General features: G+C 42.4%; 1 protein-coding gene across 1 annotated transcript in view; it reads right to left on the bottom strand.

The window, feature by feature from the left end:
* Positions 1–346: 346 nt before the first annotated feature.
* Positions 347–13,130, bottom strand: part of sfrp5 (secreted frizzled-related protein 5) — a 19,079-nt gene continuing 6,295 nt past the window's right edge. The window contains exons 2-3 of the mRNA XM_019864666.1: positions 4,527–4,604; positions 347–1,229 (exon numbers count right to left, since the gene is read on the bottom strand). Coding sequence (XP_019720225.1) covers positions 901–1,229; positions 4,527–4,604 — 407 coding nt within the window. The 3' untranslated portion in view covers positions 347–900. The remainder of the gene's footprint in view (positions 1,230–4,526; positions 4,605–13,130) is intronic.

Here is a 13,130-nt window from a genome sequence, read left to right as displayed (position 1 = left end):
GGGCCGTGATGACTGAAACTATATAAAGAAGTCAAGAATAACGTTGTATTCAACTATTGCTTCAGTAACTGTAATGAGCGGTTTGGTAACAAGAAATGCTTACAATACGTCACTGATGTATTACATATGAACGTTTGAAATTTTGGTGCACATTTTAGCAAGTATCATGGAAGTTGTCAACTTTGATTTGCTTTCGCAGGCCACTTAAAATGATGTGGCGGGCCACGTCTGGCCACTGGGCCTTGAGTTTGACACCTGTGTCCTAGAGGCTACGCTAGCATAAGAAAATTAGGTAGGGGGCCACGTCTGGCCACTGGGTTGATTTTGGGTTCCGGTTTTGAGATTGGGTTTTGGGTCAGCGTTTGCGTGAAGGTTGCGATTTGTGAGGTTCGGGTCAGGTTAGTTTTCAAAAGTTGCGGTTGATGTTCGCTTTTGAGTTGTGAACTATGTTGAAACATACGCGCCCTTTTTTAGAGAGTTTCGGTCTTGGTCTGTTCATATAAAATGCCTGAATATAAAAATGAAGTTATTTCAATCAGTCTAAATTAAATCAGTCTTCCACCAATTACAGTGTATCACTTTTTGTGCAAAATCCTAATAAATTGTCACGAGAACAGCCTCCTATATTCCTTGACACACACACACACACACACACACACACACACACACACACACACACACACACACACGCACACACACACACACACACACACACACACACGCACACAAAAAAAAAGTAACCCCATTCCCATTTAATGTTAAATGTGTCAAAATAAAAGTTTACCCAACAGTCTTTGGACTCCGATTAGGGGGATTGTGGAATCAAGGGTGGTTTATGGAAAAGTAAATCATGAGCATGTGCAGTCGTGATGGATTCTGCAGGCGGGGCAGCGACTTGCATCACTGGAAGACAGTGTGGTAGGTTGGACACTGATGGGACTTCATGTACTTGATGGCAAACTTGAGCTCTTTGCTCTTCTTGTCCCATTTGTGGATGGACATGAGCAGCAGTTGCTGGTCCACTTTGCGGCCCATGATGAGGAAGTTGGAACCCAGGACGTCGAGCTGCGAGCACGGGCAGTTGGCCCCATTCTTGATGTACAAAACCAGTTTCTTCAGGTCCTTTTTCCGTAACACGCCCTGTTTCAGCACTTTCTTCTTCTTCTGGGCCGCGATCAGCTTCTTGTCGCCTTTCTCCTTTTTCACCTCCTTGATTTTCATCTTAAGAACTGAAAAGAAAAACAAGGCGATAACAGTTTGGTGATTGCAAGTTGGACAGTTTCCCACGGTGTTGTCGTTCAAGGATGGAAGATATCAATCAAAATAATCCTGAGGTTTAACTAACACCAGTGTTACCTTGTTAATAAACACAACTTGCGCTTTCACTTACTGTCAAACTAATAATGCAGTGTGTCGGTACGTATTCGGTATTTAGGCATATTTAGACTAATTGCCACGTTGGCGCCATCAAAGGACTGATTATTTGTGAGAATATATTTAAATTCCTAGTTCTACTATTGTAAAAAAATGACGGCTAAAACTCACTATTTGGAGATAATAAAACATATCTGCCTCATTGAAATGTATTCTGTGTTTTTTGAATTATTATTATTTTTTTTGCAATCTGCAACTGACAGTGGGGCGTAAAATAAGGAATGTAAGGTAGAAGAGGGTTATGTAAATGTTTTACTCCAACTAAATTATATCAGGCTATGCCAGTTTCTATCAGCACCCAACCATGTATGCACTCTATTTTTGCACATTGAAGGCCAAAGCATGACACATTTGGGTTAAGTCTTGGCTGCATTTGTATTCATGTTACCTTTAACTTTACGGAGCTCAAAGGAAAGTTTGAGAAGTCATGTGGAATCCTCTGGTGGCACTGTGTTTAAATAACAGAATGTAACGTCAAGTGCAGTTAGGACAGATCCTCTGAGGGCAACCATAACTCGACTTTGGCTTATGATGAAAACTAGCTCCATACCGCTCATTAGAGGATAAAAAAAATAAAATCTGTGGCTAAATGGTCGGTAAATGTGCTATGAACTGGAGAAGCCAATTGGAAGGCAGGGCTTCCAGAGCCTATTTCGAAGGAAGGGAAGTTTTATGTTGGGAGTGTGCCACTGCTGGTGAAATGGCCCTAGAATAAAATGTACTTTGCTTGTTTTCAGTAGATGTATTCGTATTTGACTGTCAAGACGGTGAAGGTCCCTCAGGACTGGTGTAATATGGTCTCTTAGCATATTTTTTCCAGAGCACAATTCCTTTTTAAGGCCTAATCTTTCCAAATCCCACCTAGATTTATTAAAGATTTATACTTGCAGTCATGCCTTTTGACAGCAAAAATATGGCAGTGCTTGCTCTAAGAATGCAGAGGTCGGGCCGAGAAGGCTGGACCCTATCGATCCAATAAACTACCGACCCTTACCACCCATCGAGGCTCATGTTTAGAAGCGCATAGCTCTACTTTCGGAGGGACCAAAATGAAGCTGGCAACATCTCGAGACAGGAATCCTCCGGGCGAACACTCTGACAGCTGAAATTAATCACGGACGGGGGGGCAGAGGCGGAGGCACGGGGGTCGTTGAGAAGCACTGGCAACATCTCGAGACAGGAATCCTCCGGGCGAACGCTCTGACAGCTGAAATTAATCACGGATGGGGGGGGCAGAGGCGGGGGCACAGGGGTCGTTGAGAAGCATCGCCGTGGACTGCTTGGAAGACGACCATTTCACTCCTCGTCTGACTGTCTACTGTTCCATAAACATCTCCTGATACGTGCGCGCCGCATGTGAGGAGATAGCGTGTTACGAGGTGGAATGTGCGCTGCGTCGGCCTCATGTGTGCCGTCCGACTTCTATCGTTTGTGTGACTACAAGTCTGAGTGTCTCCGGCGGCCTCTGTATGAAAAAATACATTCAGGGGGCTAACATGGCTGCTTGCTGTCTGTCACAATGAAATGAAATGAGGCTCTGCGGGCCACCTGGCTAGCATCCTTAGTATCAGGCTTCGCCCTTTTTTTAGTTGACATAAAAGGACAAAACATCAATGCCATGATGTCACAAATACTGTACTGTAATGTTCATAACGCAGTAACCACTAAATACTGTACAAAAGACTTCTTTTTTTTGATGTTCCAGCAAAGAATGCGGGAAAAGAGATCAGATGCGAAAAACGGTAACGTGAAGCAAACTTGAAATGCCTTCAAAGGAAACATGAACCGATAATGTGCGAGATCAAAACCACAATCGGCGATCACAACAGCATCGCGGTCATCTTCGCCTTCATTTCGCTATGTACACCCGTGGAATTTCTGCCTCATTTGTCACCCAGAGGCATACATGAGTAGCCAGAGGAATGTCTTGCTCATGTTTCATGTTAAACGGCCAAGAAGAATGCCGGCGATGCATTCTGATCCTCAGTTGGACAGTGATTTGTAATCCTGCTATCAATCAGCCGACCCGTTTTTTTATTTGAGTGGATTGAGTCATGGCGAAGACGTACTTTTGCGGTGCTTGTTTAGATGTGTGCAAATATGATTTGCAGTGCAATGGCTCTCATTACCATTTTATAGCCGCGTGCGCCGTTGCCAAATGACATACTGGAGAACTTATTTAAAGAGACGAGATCCTTGAGGAAATACGGTTTGCGTCCCCGATGCGGTCACATTTTAACCACGGATTGCCGTTTGAAAAGTTTGATCGTCGACAAGCCTCCATTTTATGTTTAGTGCAAAGATGCGGATGCCAACGCACAGATCAAGTATCAGAGCTGCTGCTGTGCATCATCAACAATAATAAGAATAATGTTTTGTTTTTTTAATGTGGCTCTCAACAGCCCCTATAGATAACTCTCAAGGTTGCAACAATTTCTTGAGAATGCAAAAGTGATCGGGAGGGGAAAAAATAGTATTTTGTGTGTGTCTGTGTGTTTATGAGGAGGAAAATATTTCTTTTCCTCAACTGAACCTAACATATCAGATCACATACAGCCTTTACATGAGAATAAAATATATTGTTTAACTTCCTGCGACCATTCTTGCTGTGAAACAAGGCAAATATCTGCATTGTGGGACTAATAAAGCGCATCGTATCTTATCATTGTGTTTATGGCGCAGCGCGTCTGGCATGTACGAGGAAAAAAAATACTTCCATTCACAGCCGTATTTTTTACAAAGTGCATTTATGATCATGCACATGTTCCCTCCTTCCCAAAATAATTAAAAAAAAGAAAAAAGGAGAGTCCCATCATCTTATGCCATCCCATGTGTATACCAAATGTTATGATTATGGCTGCTGAATAATATTTGCTCATTATGTTTGAATTTTGCTGTGTTTTACTGACAATTTATAAGCAGTGGAGCCAATAAAGTATCTGCTTCTGATTCTTTTTTTTTTTTTTGTCAGCGCTCAGAGCGCATGCTTGTCAAAACAAAAGACAAAAATATGCACCCCTGCACCCCCCCCCCACACTTTTTTTATTTTATTTATTTATTATTTTTTTTAATAGCAGTGCTGCTATACTTACCAAAGTCGCTGGCACAATAGTGCTCCATGATGTTGTCTGCCTTCAGCTCGTTGTCACACGGGGGACACACCTTTGACACTGACGGGGAAAAGAATGAAAAGCGACGCATTAACGACGACTCCAGAGAGCACGATTACACATTTCATTAAGTGCTCGCAAGGTGAAAAATAGCTTAAATCTGAAGGCCGCGTCTGTAACAAATCATTAGGCCCTCAGCTCTTTGGAGCAACGCCTCCTCTCCGTCCCTGTCAGAAGCCATTTGCACTACAAGCCTTACAACACTCCAGCAGACTGAAAAGATGTTTGCTCTGAAATGACGCTGCAGAAAAAGACTTTAATTTGGGACTGTGCATATTTTGGTGGCGAAGGTGTGGTCTTGAGAGTAAACACTTCTGGCGGAAAAGCTCAACGTGCATACTGTGAAACAACAATTACTTACTTCTCCATGCAAATATTTTTACATTTTATTTTTTAGGGGCGGGGAACTTGACTGTAAGTACCCATATAGGAGAGGAGACATTTATATTTGCAGTTTTATTACAACCACGACTACCAATAAATATTTGATGAGTTTTTTTTTCTTTTAAATTAAGAGTATTTGCTTGGGATGTATTTTTTAATTTGTTGCACAATGTAATGATTTCATGTTTGCTTTTTATAATTCAAAACAGAATTGTGATGAGAAAATAAATAAGTAATGATCAGTTTTCTCTAAATCTGACTTATTTCGAGCAACAATATGATCAACTCCACGTAAGCCGAGAGAGTGCAGTTATAGCTGAACGTATTTCATGTAGCCCTCTCACACAAACCCTTTGGCTAATTGAGAGACCATGGCAGGAGAACGAAATGAAAGGGGTGGGGGGGAGGGGTTAAGGAGAAAGTGTCTGATTTCATCTTTTTTTTGTTTTTTTTTTTGCTATTGCCTCAGTGTAGAATCTCACATATTTCCCCTTTCTCCACCTCCGAGTCTTCCTGCCACACGTTTACAGACGCACATGTAAACACACACCAAGCAAGCACAGTTCGGGCTAAAAGTCAGAGTTCAAAGGTTATCACCCAGCCCAAACCTCGGTGTCTGGCCCGATAATGGGAGAGGTCAAAGTGCGGCATGCCTCGCTGCTCGGGTCGCGGCGAGGTGAGCCCCCTAACCAACACATTGGAAGGCGTCTTGAGTCAACTAACTGCCACTTTCTCCCACCACCCCCTTCTGCGAGAGAAGATTCACTGTTATGAGGGCTTTGGGGGGCAGCCCTCTAATTGTCCACATTGGAAAATAACGTTTGTGCTGAAAAACAAATTAGCAAGCAAAACAATATCACATCTGACTGAAATTGAGCCTCCACCAGTGGGACTGGAACTTACTTTACATGACACTTATTATTTCTCCAAATCGCGTAAACCCGCCACTTGCCGTTATGCCATCTTCAGAAGACTTGTTTTACGTTATTTTAACCCTTTTAGGTAGAGCGGTAACTACAGCGGACAGCTGTTATCAGGTTACAGGGTGCATGAAAAGGGTTAATGGTATGAGACAATGGTAGACATCACACCCCCACTATAAAAAAAAGAGATAAATTAGACAACTTTGCAGAAGCTGCCACACATACATATGAAAGATTTTTCCATGTGCTAACCATTCTCACGAGGCAGCACGCACACACACCCGCACACACACAAACCAAGTAAGTCGAGTTGCGTCTGTTTAGAATGAAGCAGTTACATCTTATTCTGGCTCTGCAGTAAGTCAGCTGAGTTCCCTTGAGGTTGGCGTGTTGGCGGGAGGCCCGCTTGTGTCAGTTCAAGAGTTTTGGATCGAAAAGCAACGTTTGGATGCCTGCAATGTGGCGTCTGTCTGAGGCATCATGTCAGTTGTGCTGTCCAGCGATGTGCGTGCCAGTGATTTGTGTGCCCGTTCCATCCGTTCGATGCAGTTTGTCATCCGTTTTGGACAACCTTGACTTGTCTTGTGCATCGCCATTCCCATCCATCGCAATGGATTGTGTTTATTTTTGTTGAATGCTGAGAATCAGACGAGAGGCATGGTTAGATACTCACCATTACCGAAGCGCAAGCTCTAACAGATGCCGTACCACAGTTGGCCATTCACTTTAGACAAATAAACACCTCACTCAAACAGATGCCTCCTTTTTGGCCCCCCCCACCCCCCAGCCCCAAAGAAAAAACAGGTATTAACTTTGATTACTTCAAATCATAGACACGATCATTCACGTTTGGACATTAAGGAGTTACTGTAACTGCTGAACCTATTTGAACTTGTTGCTAACTAAAACAGGAGCAGTCTCTCAGATGCATTGAATTGTGGCGTCATACCACATGTCGTAAGTGATTTCCCTACGTGGAGATGGAATTTGTAATGAGCATTCCATGCTTTAGTACAAATAACCACGACACCCAAATATACACCTTGCCTTCACCATCTGCAGTTGAGTAAATAAACAAATCAGCCGTTATCAGAGTAAATCAAGGAAACATTTTCAGTGAAGCGCAATATGAAGACAATCATTCAAAAAAAATGTATAAAATAAATAAACACTTCCTCTTTTGCAATTCCAAATGTTCCCTGTACTAACCCGATCAAAACAGTCAGTTTGTCAAATCCCCTACCATGATGTATCCTGGAAGTAGGGCATCAAAAGTGGCATGCAAGGACAATCGATTCATGCTCACGTTCACGTGACTATTTCAAGTCTTCACAGAAGCTTTGATGCATGTTTTTTGGAATGTGGGACGAAACTGGATTGGAGAACACGGCAGTTCCGGGGAGAACCGGTAGACTGCACAGAACAGATTTCCATTGTCTGTGACATTTAAGATGTTCATTTTCCAAGAAAATATTGATGAAGCAAAGTTTGTTTTTTTTCAATTTGTGGAAATCAGAAATGGGTGTACTCTCAGTAAAAAGACGGTATCTCAACACATAAAATCATTTTGTACACAGTCACATTTTAATATACTGCCTAAACCAAATAAACTGAAAGGGTCTACTGACGCTACAACAACCAATAGCAAGCACTATCTACTATCACGAGGACTTGTCTGAAGTCGTAAATTCGCCTCATCTTCTTCTGCTTCATCCAAGCTTTTATTTTCATCAAAAAAACACCCCAGAAATCGTATCTAATATGCACTTCTACTGACCTTCCTTAGCGATGCCCAAACAAAAGACGAGCAGATCTCACAATGTTGTCATAGGATCCATCGACATGTCTTTCTACCTCATCCCCTTGAGCCTGCAGCCTCACATGATCTCTTCTGTTCCGTTGAAAATGTGTGTGGCTTACTACCTCATTGGGACTCCGCAGTTATGAGCAGCAATACTTCAGAACTTGAGACATAAAAACGGAGCTGTGCCGGGGATGTAACCCAGTTGGAAGGTCTAACATCTGTTTAAATGTAGCATGCAAACAGACAGAATTGGTGGAAGTGGGGGCTAATGCCAATTCAAGCGCCCCCCCCCCGGGCATCCCCTAAAATGCAGCACGCTTCTTGCATCTGCAGGAATTCTATACACAGAGAGAAAATACATGTTCAAAAGGTATTTTTTCCATGGATCGCGCCTCGGATCACATTTTCCCTTTCAAAGCGCAGCGGCCGAGGCCACATGAGTAGCGTCCATTGTGCTGCCGGCGAGCTGACGGTCTCGCTCGAGCGCGGTTGTAATTTATACTCGCCACATCACTGACAGGACAGACAATATCTTTGACACTTTGTAGGTTCGACAATGCGTCATTGCACTGCAGCGCAGAGCCTTCATGTTATGTCTGCTCAGAAGCAGGACTGAGACAGTACTCCTGGCTGGATTGGCTTGAAAGGCAGATGCGCAGTGGGCCGGCAACTTTTGGCGTCGATGTGGTGCTATTTTAATTATTTTCCTCCATTTTATTTACCCCAGGAGACCAGCGTACAATTAGAGAGTGCAGCCCACTGTTAGATTTGCGATACAGACAGCAAAATGAACCAATCAACATCAGTGGCAGACCTATGTGGTAGTCATGCGGTCCGGTGTGCAAGTCGAAGTCAAAATGTCAGGGCCGTTTTTTTGTTGTTGTTTTGTTTTGTTTTAAAATTGTGTATTTTTTCCATGCCAGTCCAGCCCTGACAGTACCTGTTGCGAAGCTGATGTCAAACCACACTTTGAACACTTTCAATTAACATTTTATTGGGTACACTTTCACAATGTACTCTCCAGTGCAGAGCACATTGAATTCATCACAATTTTTTTTAAACATTATAAGATATTGAGCCAATAGCTCCCTGTCCTATTGTGGTCATAAGACCTCTTAGATTTGAACTATGTAGCCCTATTACGCATGCAGCTGTTCCACCACTGTAACCACAATAATAAACGCATCGGTTAATGAATGCCTGTCAGACCGCATTTGTGTTTTTTCAGTTAAATATTGACATGACACAGTAGTGCTGAATTCGACTTGCTGTGGCATACCACAAGGGCAGTAGCACTGTTTGAACCACAAAGAGACTTTTCGAGGAAGGAAGAAGAACTCCAGGACGTGGTTCTGAGGAAGTACTTAAGATTGTTGTTTTATACTCCTTGTGTGTAAAGTGATATACCAAAACAGAGTAACATCATTTCGGTAACTTCTTAACGGTCAGTCAGAAGTGAGCATTATTGTCTTGTGAAGACAGAATGTTTGCTACACCTCTCGTACTGGATCCCATTAGATTGTGGAAGTGTACCTAATGAAGTGCCCGGTGACACTATGATACGACTTAACGATGGACCAAGGTTATTGGCCTGTGTGTCAGTGTGTGTGTGTGTGTGTGTGTGTGTGTGTGTGTGTGTGTGTGTGTGTGTGTGTGTGTTGTGTGTGTGTGTGTGCGTGTGCGTGCATGCGTGCGCCACTGCCCTCCCAGACATCATACTTTAGTTTTCTTCCAATGGACAATTTGGTGAGAAAAATTCTTGGATGAGCTCCTTATACCCTATTAGATGTGTGTGTGTGTTGTGTGTGTGTGTGTGTGTGTGTGTGTGTGTGTGTGTGTGTGTGTGTGTGTGTGTGTGTGTGTGTGTCCTGGGGATGGTCTCACATACTCATCTAAGAATTTGTGTTTCTTTTCAAAATGTCAGCCCATGAGCCTTCGGGCAGAAAGTGATATGGGTTCCCTCTGATTCAAACACACACACACACACACACACACACACACACACACACACACACACACACACACACACATCTAATCGTTACATTGCAACAGCATGTACTCCTAGTAGTTTAAACATACAAGCCAATTTTTGGGGTGATATGATCTTTGCACATATTTGCACTGCCTCCTCCCAGCAATGGAGCGCCTCTGATTGTTATTCAAGTAGGAGTCCTCGCTCGTTTTGTTTTTGGGAAAAGTGGCAGAAGAAGGTTCCTCTGTGTTATAAGAATGGCTTACAAGAACCGCATCATGTCACATACTTGATTCCCATCCTATAAAAACAGCGTGGCCATTTTCCCTAATGGAATAAGTCAGCTCTGCATAAATTCACCGCAGAATCTTTTCCCACTGTTATTATGTGGGATTGCTGTCCCTTGGCTGTGAACACTTTTGATTAAAAACCAAGATAAGTCACAGACATTTGATTGACAGGCCTAAAAATGACGTTTTGATGTTCCTGGCTCTCATTTGCCGAATCCCTGAGCGTAGCGTAAAAAGCTAATTTTACCGCTTGATGAAAGTCTCGTACTTTCAACGGAGCCTTTTGTACGATTAAATAGAATAAACATAATGGAGGCGAACTAATTTAGCATAAAGCAGATAAGAGATGCTAATAGGCACTTGAATTCAATTCATGGAAAGACAACAATGAAGCGGTCGCCATGAGTGAGTCCTTATTTAAAGCACCTTTTCTTTCTCATCCGCTTCCTCCTACACGTCTCTTTTGCGCTCAGCCTCTTGGTCGGGACAATCACACTCATTCCCATTCTGTCCTGGCTTCCCTTGTCCCGTCTTGTCGACTAATTAGTGGGAGCGCAGTAATTGGCCCCCCTTGCTAATTGGCCTGCTGACTGCCAGGACTTCACTAAGGCACAGTAGACTGAAACAAAGTGGGGGGGGGGACTGGGGGGGCTCGACTCCCCAACTCTTCCACTGTTGACAGACTCCCATCAGCTCCTTCACTCCCCCTCTCAGCCCTCATCACTATTGTCAACAGGCTGCCCAAGTAGCCCGGTACACACACTCCATTGTATGTTTAGTTTCCTCCCTCTCAAAGGTTTTTCTGTGTTAGATGTATTACCTCTTTCAAGGAGTCTATATAAATGTTTTCCATTAAAAAAAAAAAATCTTTCACTAATTTCCAAGTAAACTGTGGAGTGTTGAGTCATGCGATCATTAAAAACATAATAATACAGATAGATAGATAGACCCCAACTTCTTCTTCTTCCGAAAAAACTCACTTCCAAACATTCAATATGTGTGTTACACAAAAACAGAACTAAAAAAAAAATGAGAAAAAAAGTAAATTTGAAAATCAGTGAGGGCCGAACCACTGTAATCAAAAATGTTTTAAATAATGAAGTCAAATAGGTTTCACATTCAGAGCCTGATGCTAGCATTTTTACAGACATTTCATTTATTTGAATTAAAATCGAATTATTTCATGGATAAATGTACCGTAATTTCCGGACTATAAGCCGCGACTTTTGTCACACGCTTTCAACTCTGCGGCTTATTTCATGAAGCGGCTTATATAAAGACTTTTCTAACGGCCGCCTGTGTACCGTCTTTCTTTGTAAATATCTCATGTTACAATATGGGCACCTGCGGCTTATACACAGGTGCGGCTTATGTGTGTACAAAATATTTTTTTCCTTTAAAAATGTAGTGGTGCGGCTTATAATCAGGTGCGGTCTATAGTCCAGAAATTACGGGAATTTAAGTTTCAGATTGACAGCCAAAAGAACATGGCTTACCGTGTGTCTAGTGATTTTTGACAAATTCAAATGATTTTCTGGACAACCGCAAATCCAGGGCTTGCAATTGACTGTATTGCCTGAGAAATCTGGAACCCTTCCACCTCATTTTATTTCAGCCGCTCTTTAAAAATGCAAAAATACACCCCAAATATTAAAATCCCATGATGTATTCGCACTGAATTCAAGTATCAGAGCTTTGTGTCATGCTCCACTGTGATTGGCCAGTTTTCAGGATGTCGCTGTTGGAAAGGTAGCTGAAAACAGGTTCGTAAATTGAGGATTTCATCTAACGACACACATGGCTTAAGGCAGGGGTCCCCAACCGCAAAAGGAGCCTCCCTGTCTTGGGCAGTCGTTTACAAGCATAGATGTACAATTACAAGGAATTGAGGGATTTCATCATCGGCGGTCCATAATATCATCAAAAATTCGGAGCATCTGGAGAAATCATTGAATGTACGCGCAAGGCCAAAAAGCAACATTGAATGCCTGTGAGCTTCGATCCCTAAGCTGGCACTGCATTAAAAACTGACATAAACGTAGAAAGGATATCACCACAAGGGCTGGAACACTTCAGAAAACCAATGTCAGTACTGTATTTTCACAACCATAAGGCGCACTTAAAAGTCTGGAATTTTCTATAAAATGGCCCAATAATGCTGGTCATCGCCTTGTGTTCTAAAATCTGTGAATGCTGTTGCAGGCCTGAGGATTTCATGGTAACGATCGTTACCGATAGCGTGTCGTTTCCGTGGCGTCATTTTGACGGGACCGAAAAATCGTTTCCCATAAAAGTCACCGCACACGAGTTGACTGAACGCGATCGAATCTCTCCTGTGTGATCAACGCGATTTCACTGTGCCTGTATGTGTGTTTGTGGTGTGGCGTGTGAGTGTGTTTCTTCTAATTTACTTTTGTTTTGCATTGTTTTTTCAGTGTTGGGGCGGAACAGATAACGTTATGTGCGCATATGGGTTGCTCTTTAGTCCGCAAACTGAGAAAGCGCGCGGATGACAGTTTGAGATGGCGACGAAAAAAAAAACACACAAAGGTCGACTAATTACGACATTTAAGAAATGGGAATGCGATCCAGATTTTTCGTATGAATCGTCCGAAGGGCGTATCACGAAACTCACCTGTGCTATGGAAACTCTGCACAGAACACGAGAGATACGGCGGGAGAAACGATTCCAAGGCAAGGCAAGGAAGTTGGTCATTAGATCAACAGTATTGGCTAATCGCGATGAAAAATATTATGAAACAGTCTTGGATTTTCTATAATTTACTGGTTGTAGCATGGTAACTTTTTGACTAAAAGATTCGCCCCAAGCTGTAGAAATGCTAATAGTTAACATTAGAATTTCTGTCGGTCGGACTCACGTTGACGTGGTAGATTCTTTCCTCAAATTGAAAGTAGATTACACATGCATCGTCTTGGGAAGAGGACGTCAAGCCACATCAATACTTACCTGTATTAATGATTATTAGTCACCATGAGCATACATTTTATTGAACAAGAGTATTGCTATACCCATCAATCAATACTTCTGTTGTTTATGAAAACATTTGATTCAAAATATACAAGTATATGGATGGAATACTGTACAAATGTTTAAAGATGTCATGTAAAACAATCTCTCAAGTACAAGTCAAA

The sequence above is a fragment of the Hippocampus comes genome, unplaced genomic scaffold (genome assembly GCF_001891065.2).
Source record: "Hippocampus comes isolate QL1 unplaced genomic scaffold, H_comes_QL1_v1.1 scaffold108, whole genome shotgun sequence".
In the NCBI taxonomy this organism is placed as follows: domain Eukaryota; kingdom Metazoa; phylum Chordata; class Actinopteri; order Syngnathiformes; family Syngnathidae; genus Hippocampus; species Hippocampus comes.
This window is presented reverse-complemented; position numbering and strand designations above follow the sequence as displayed.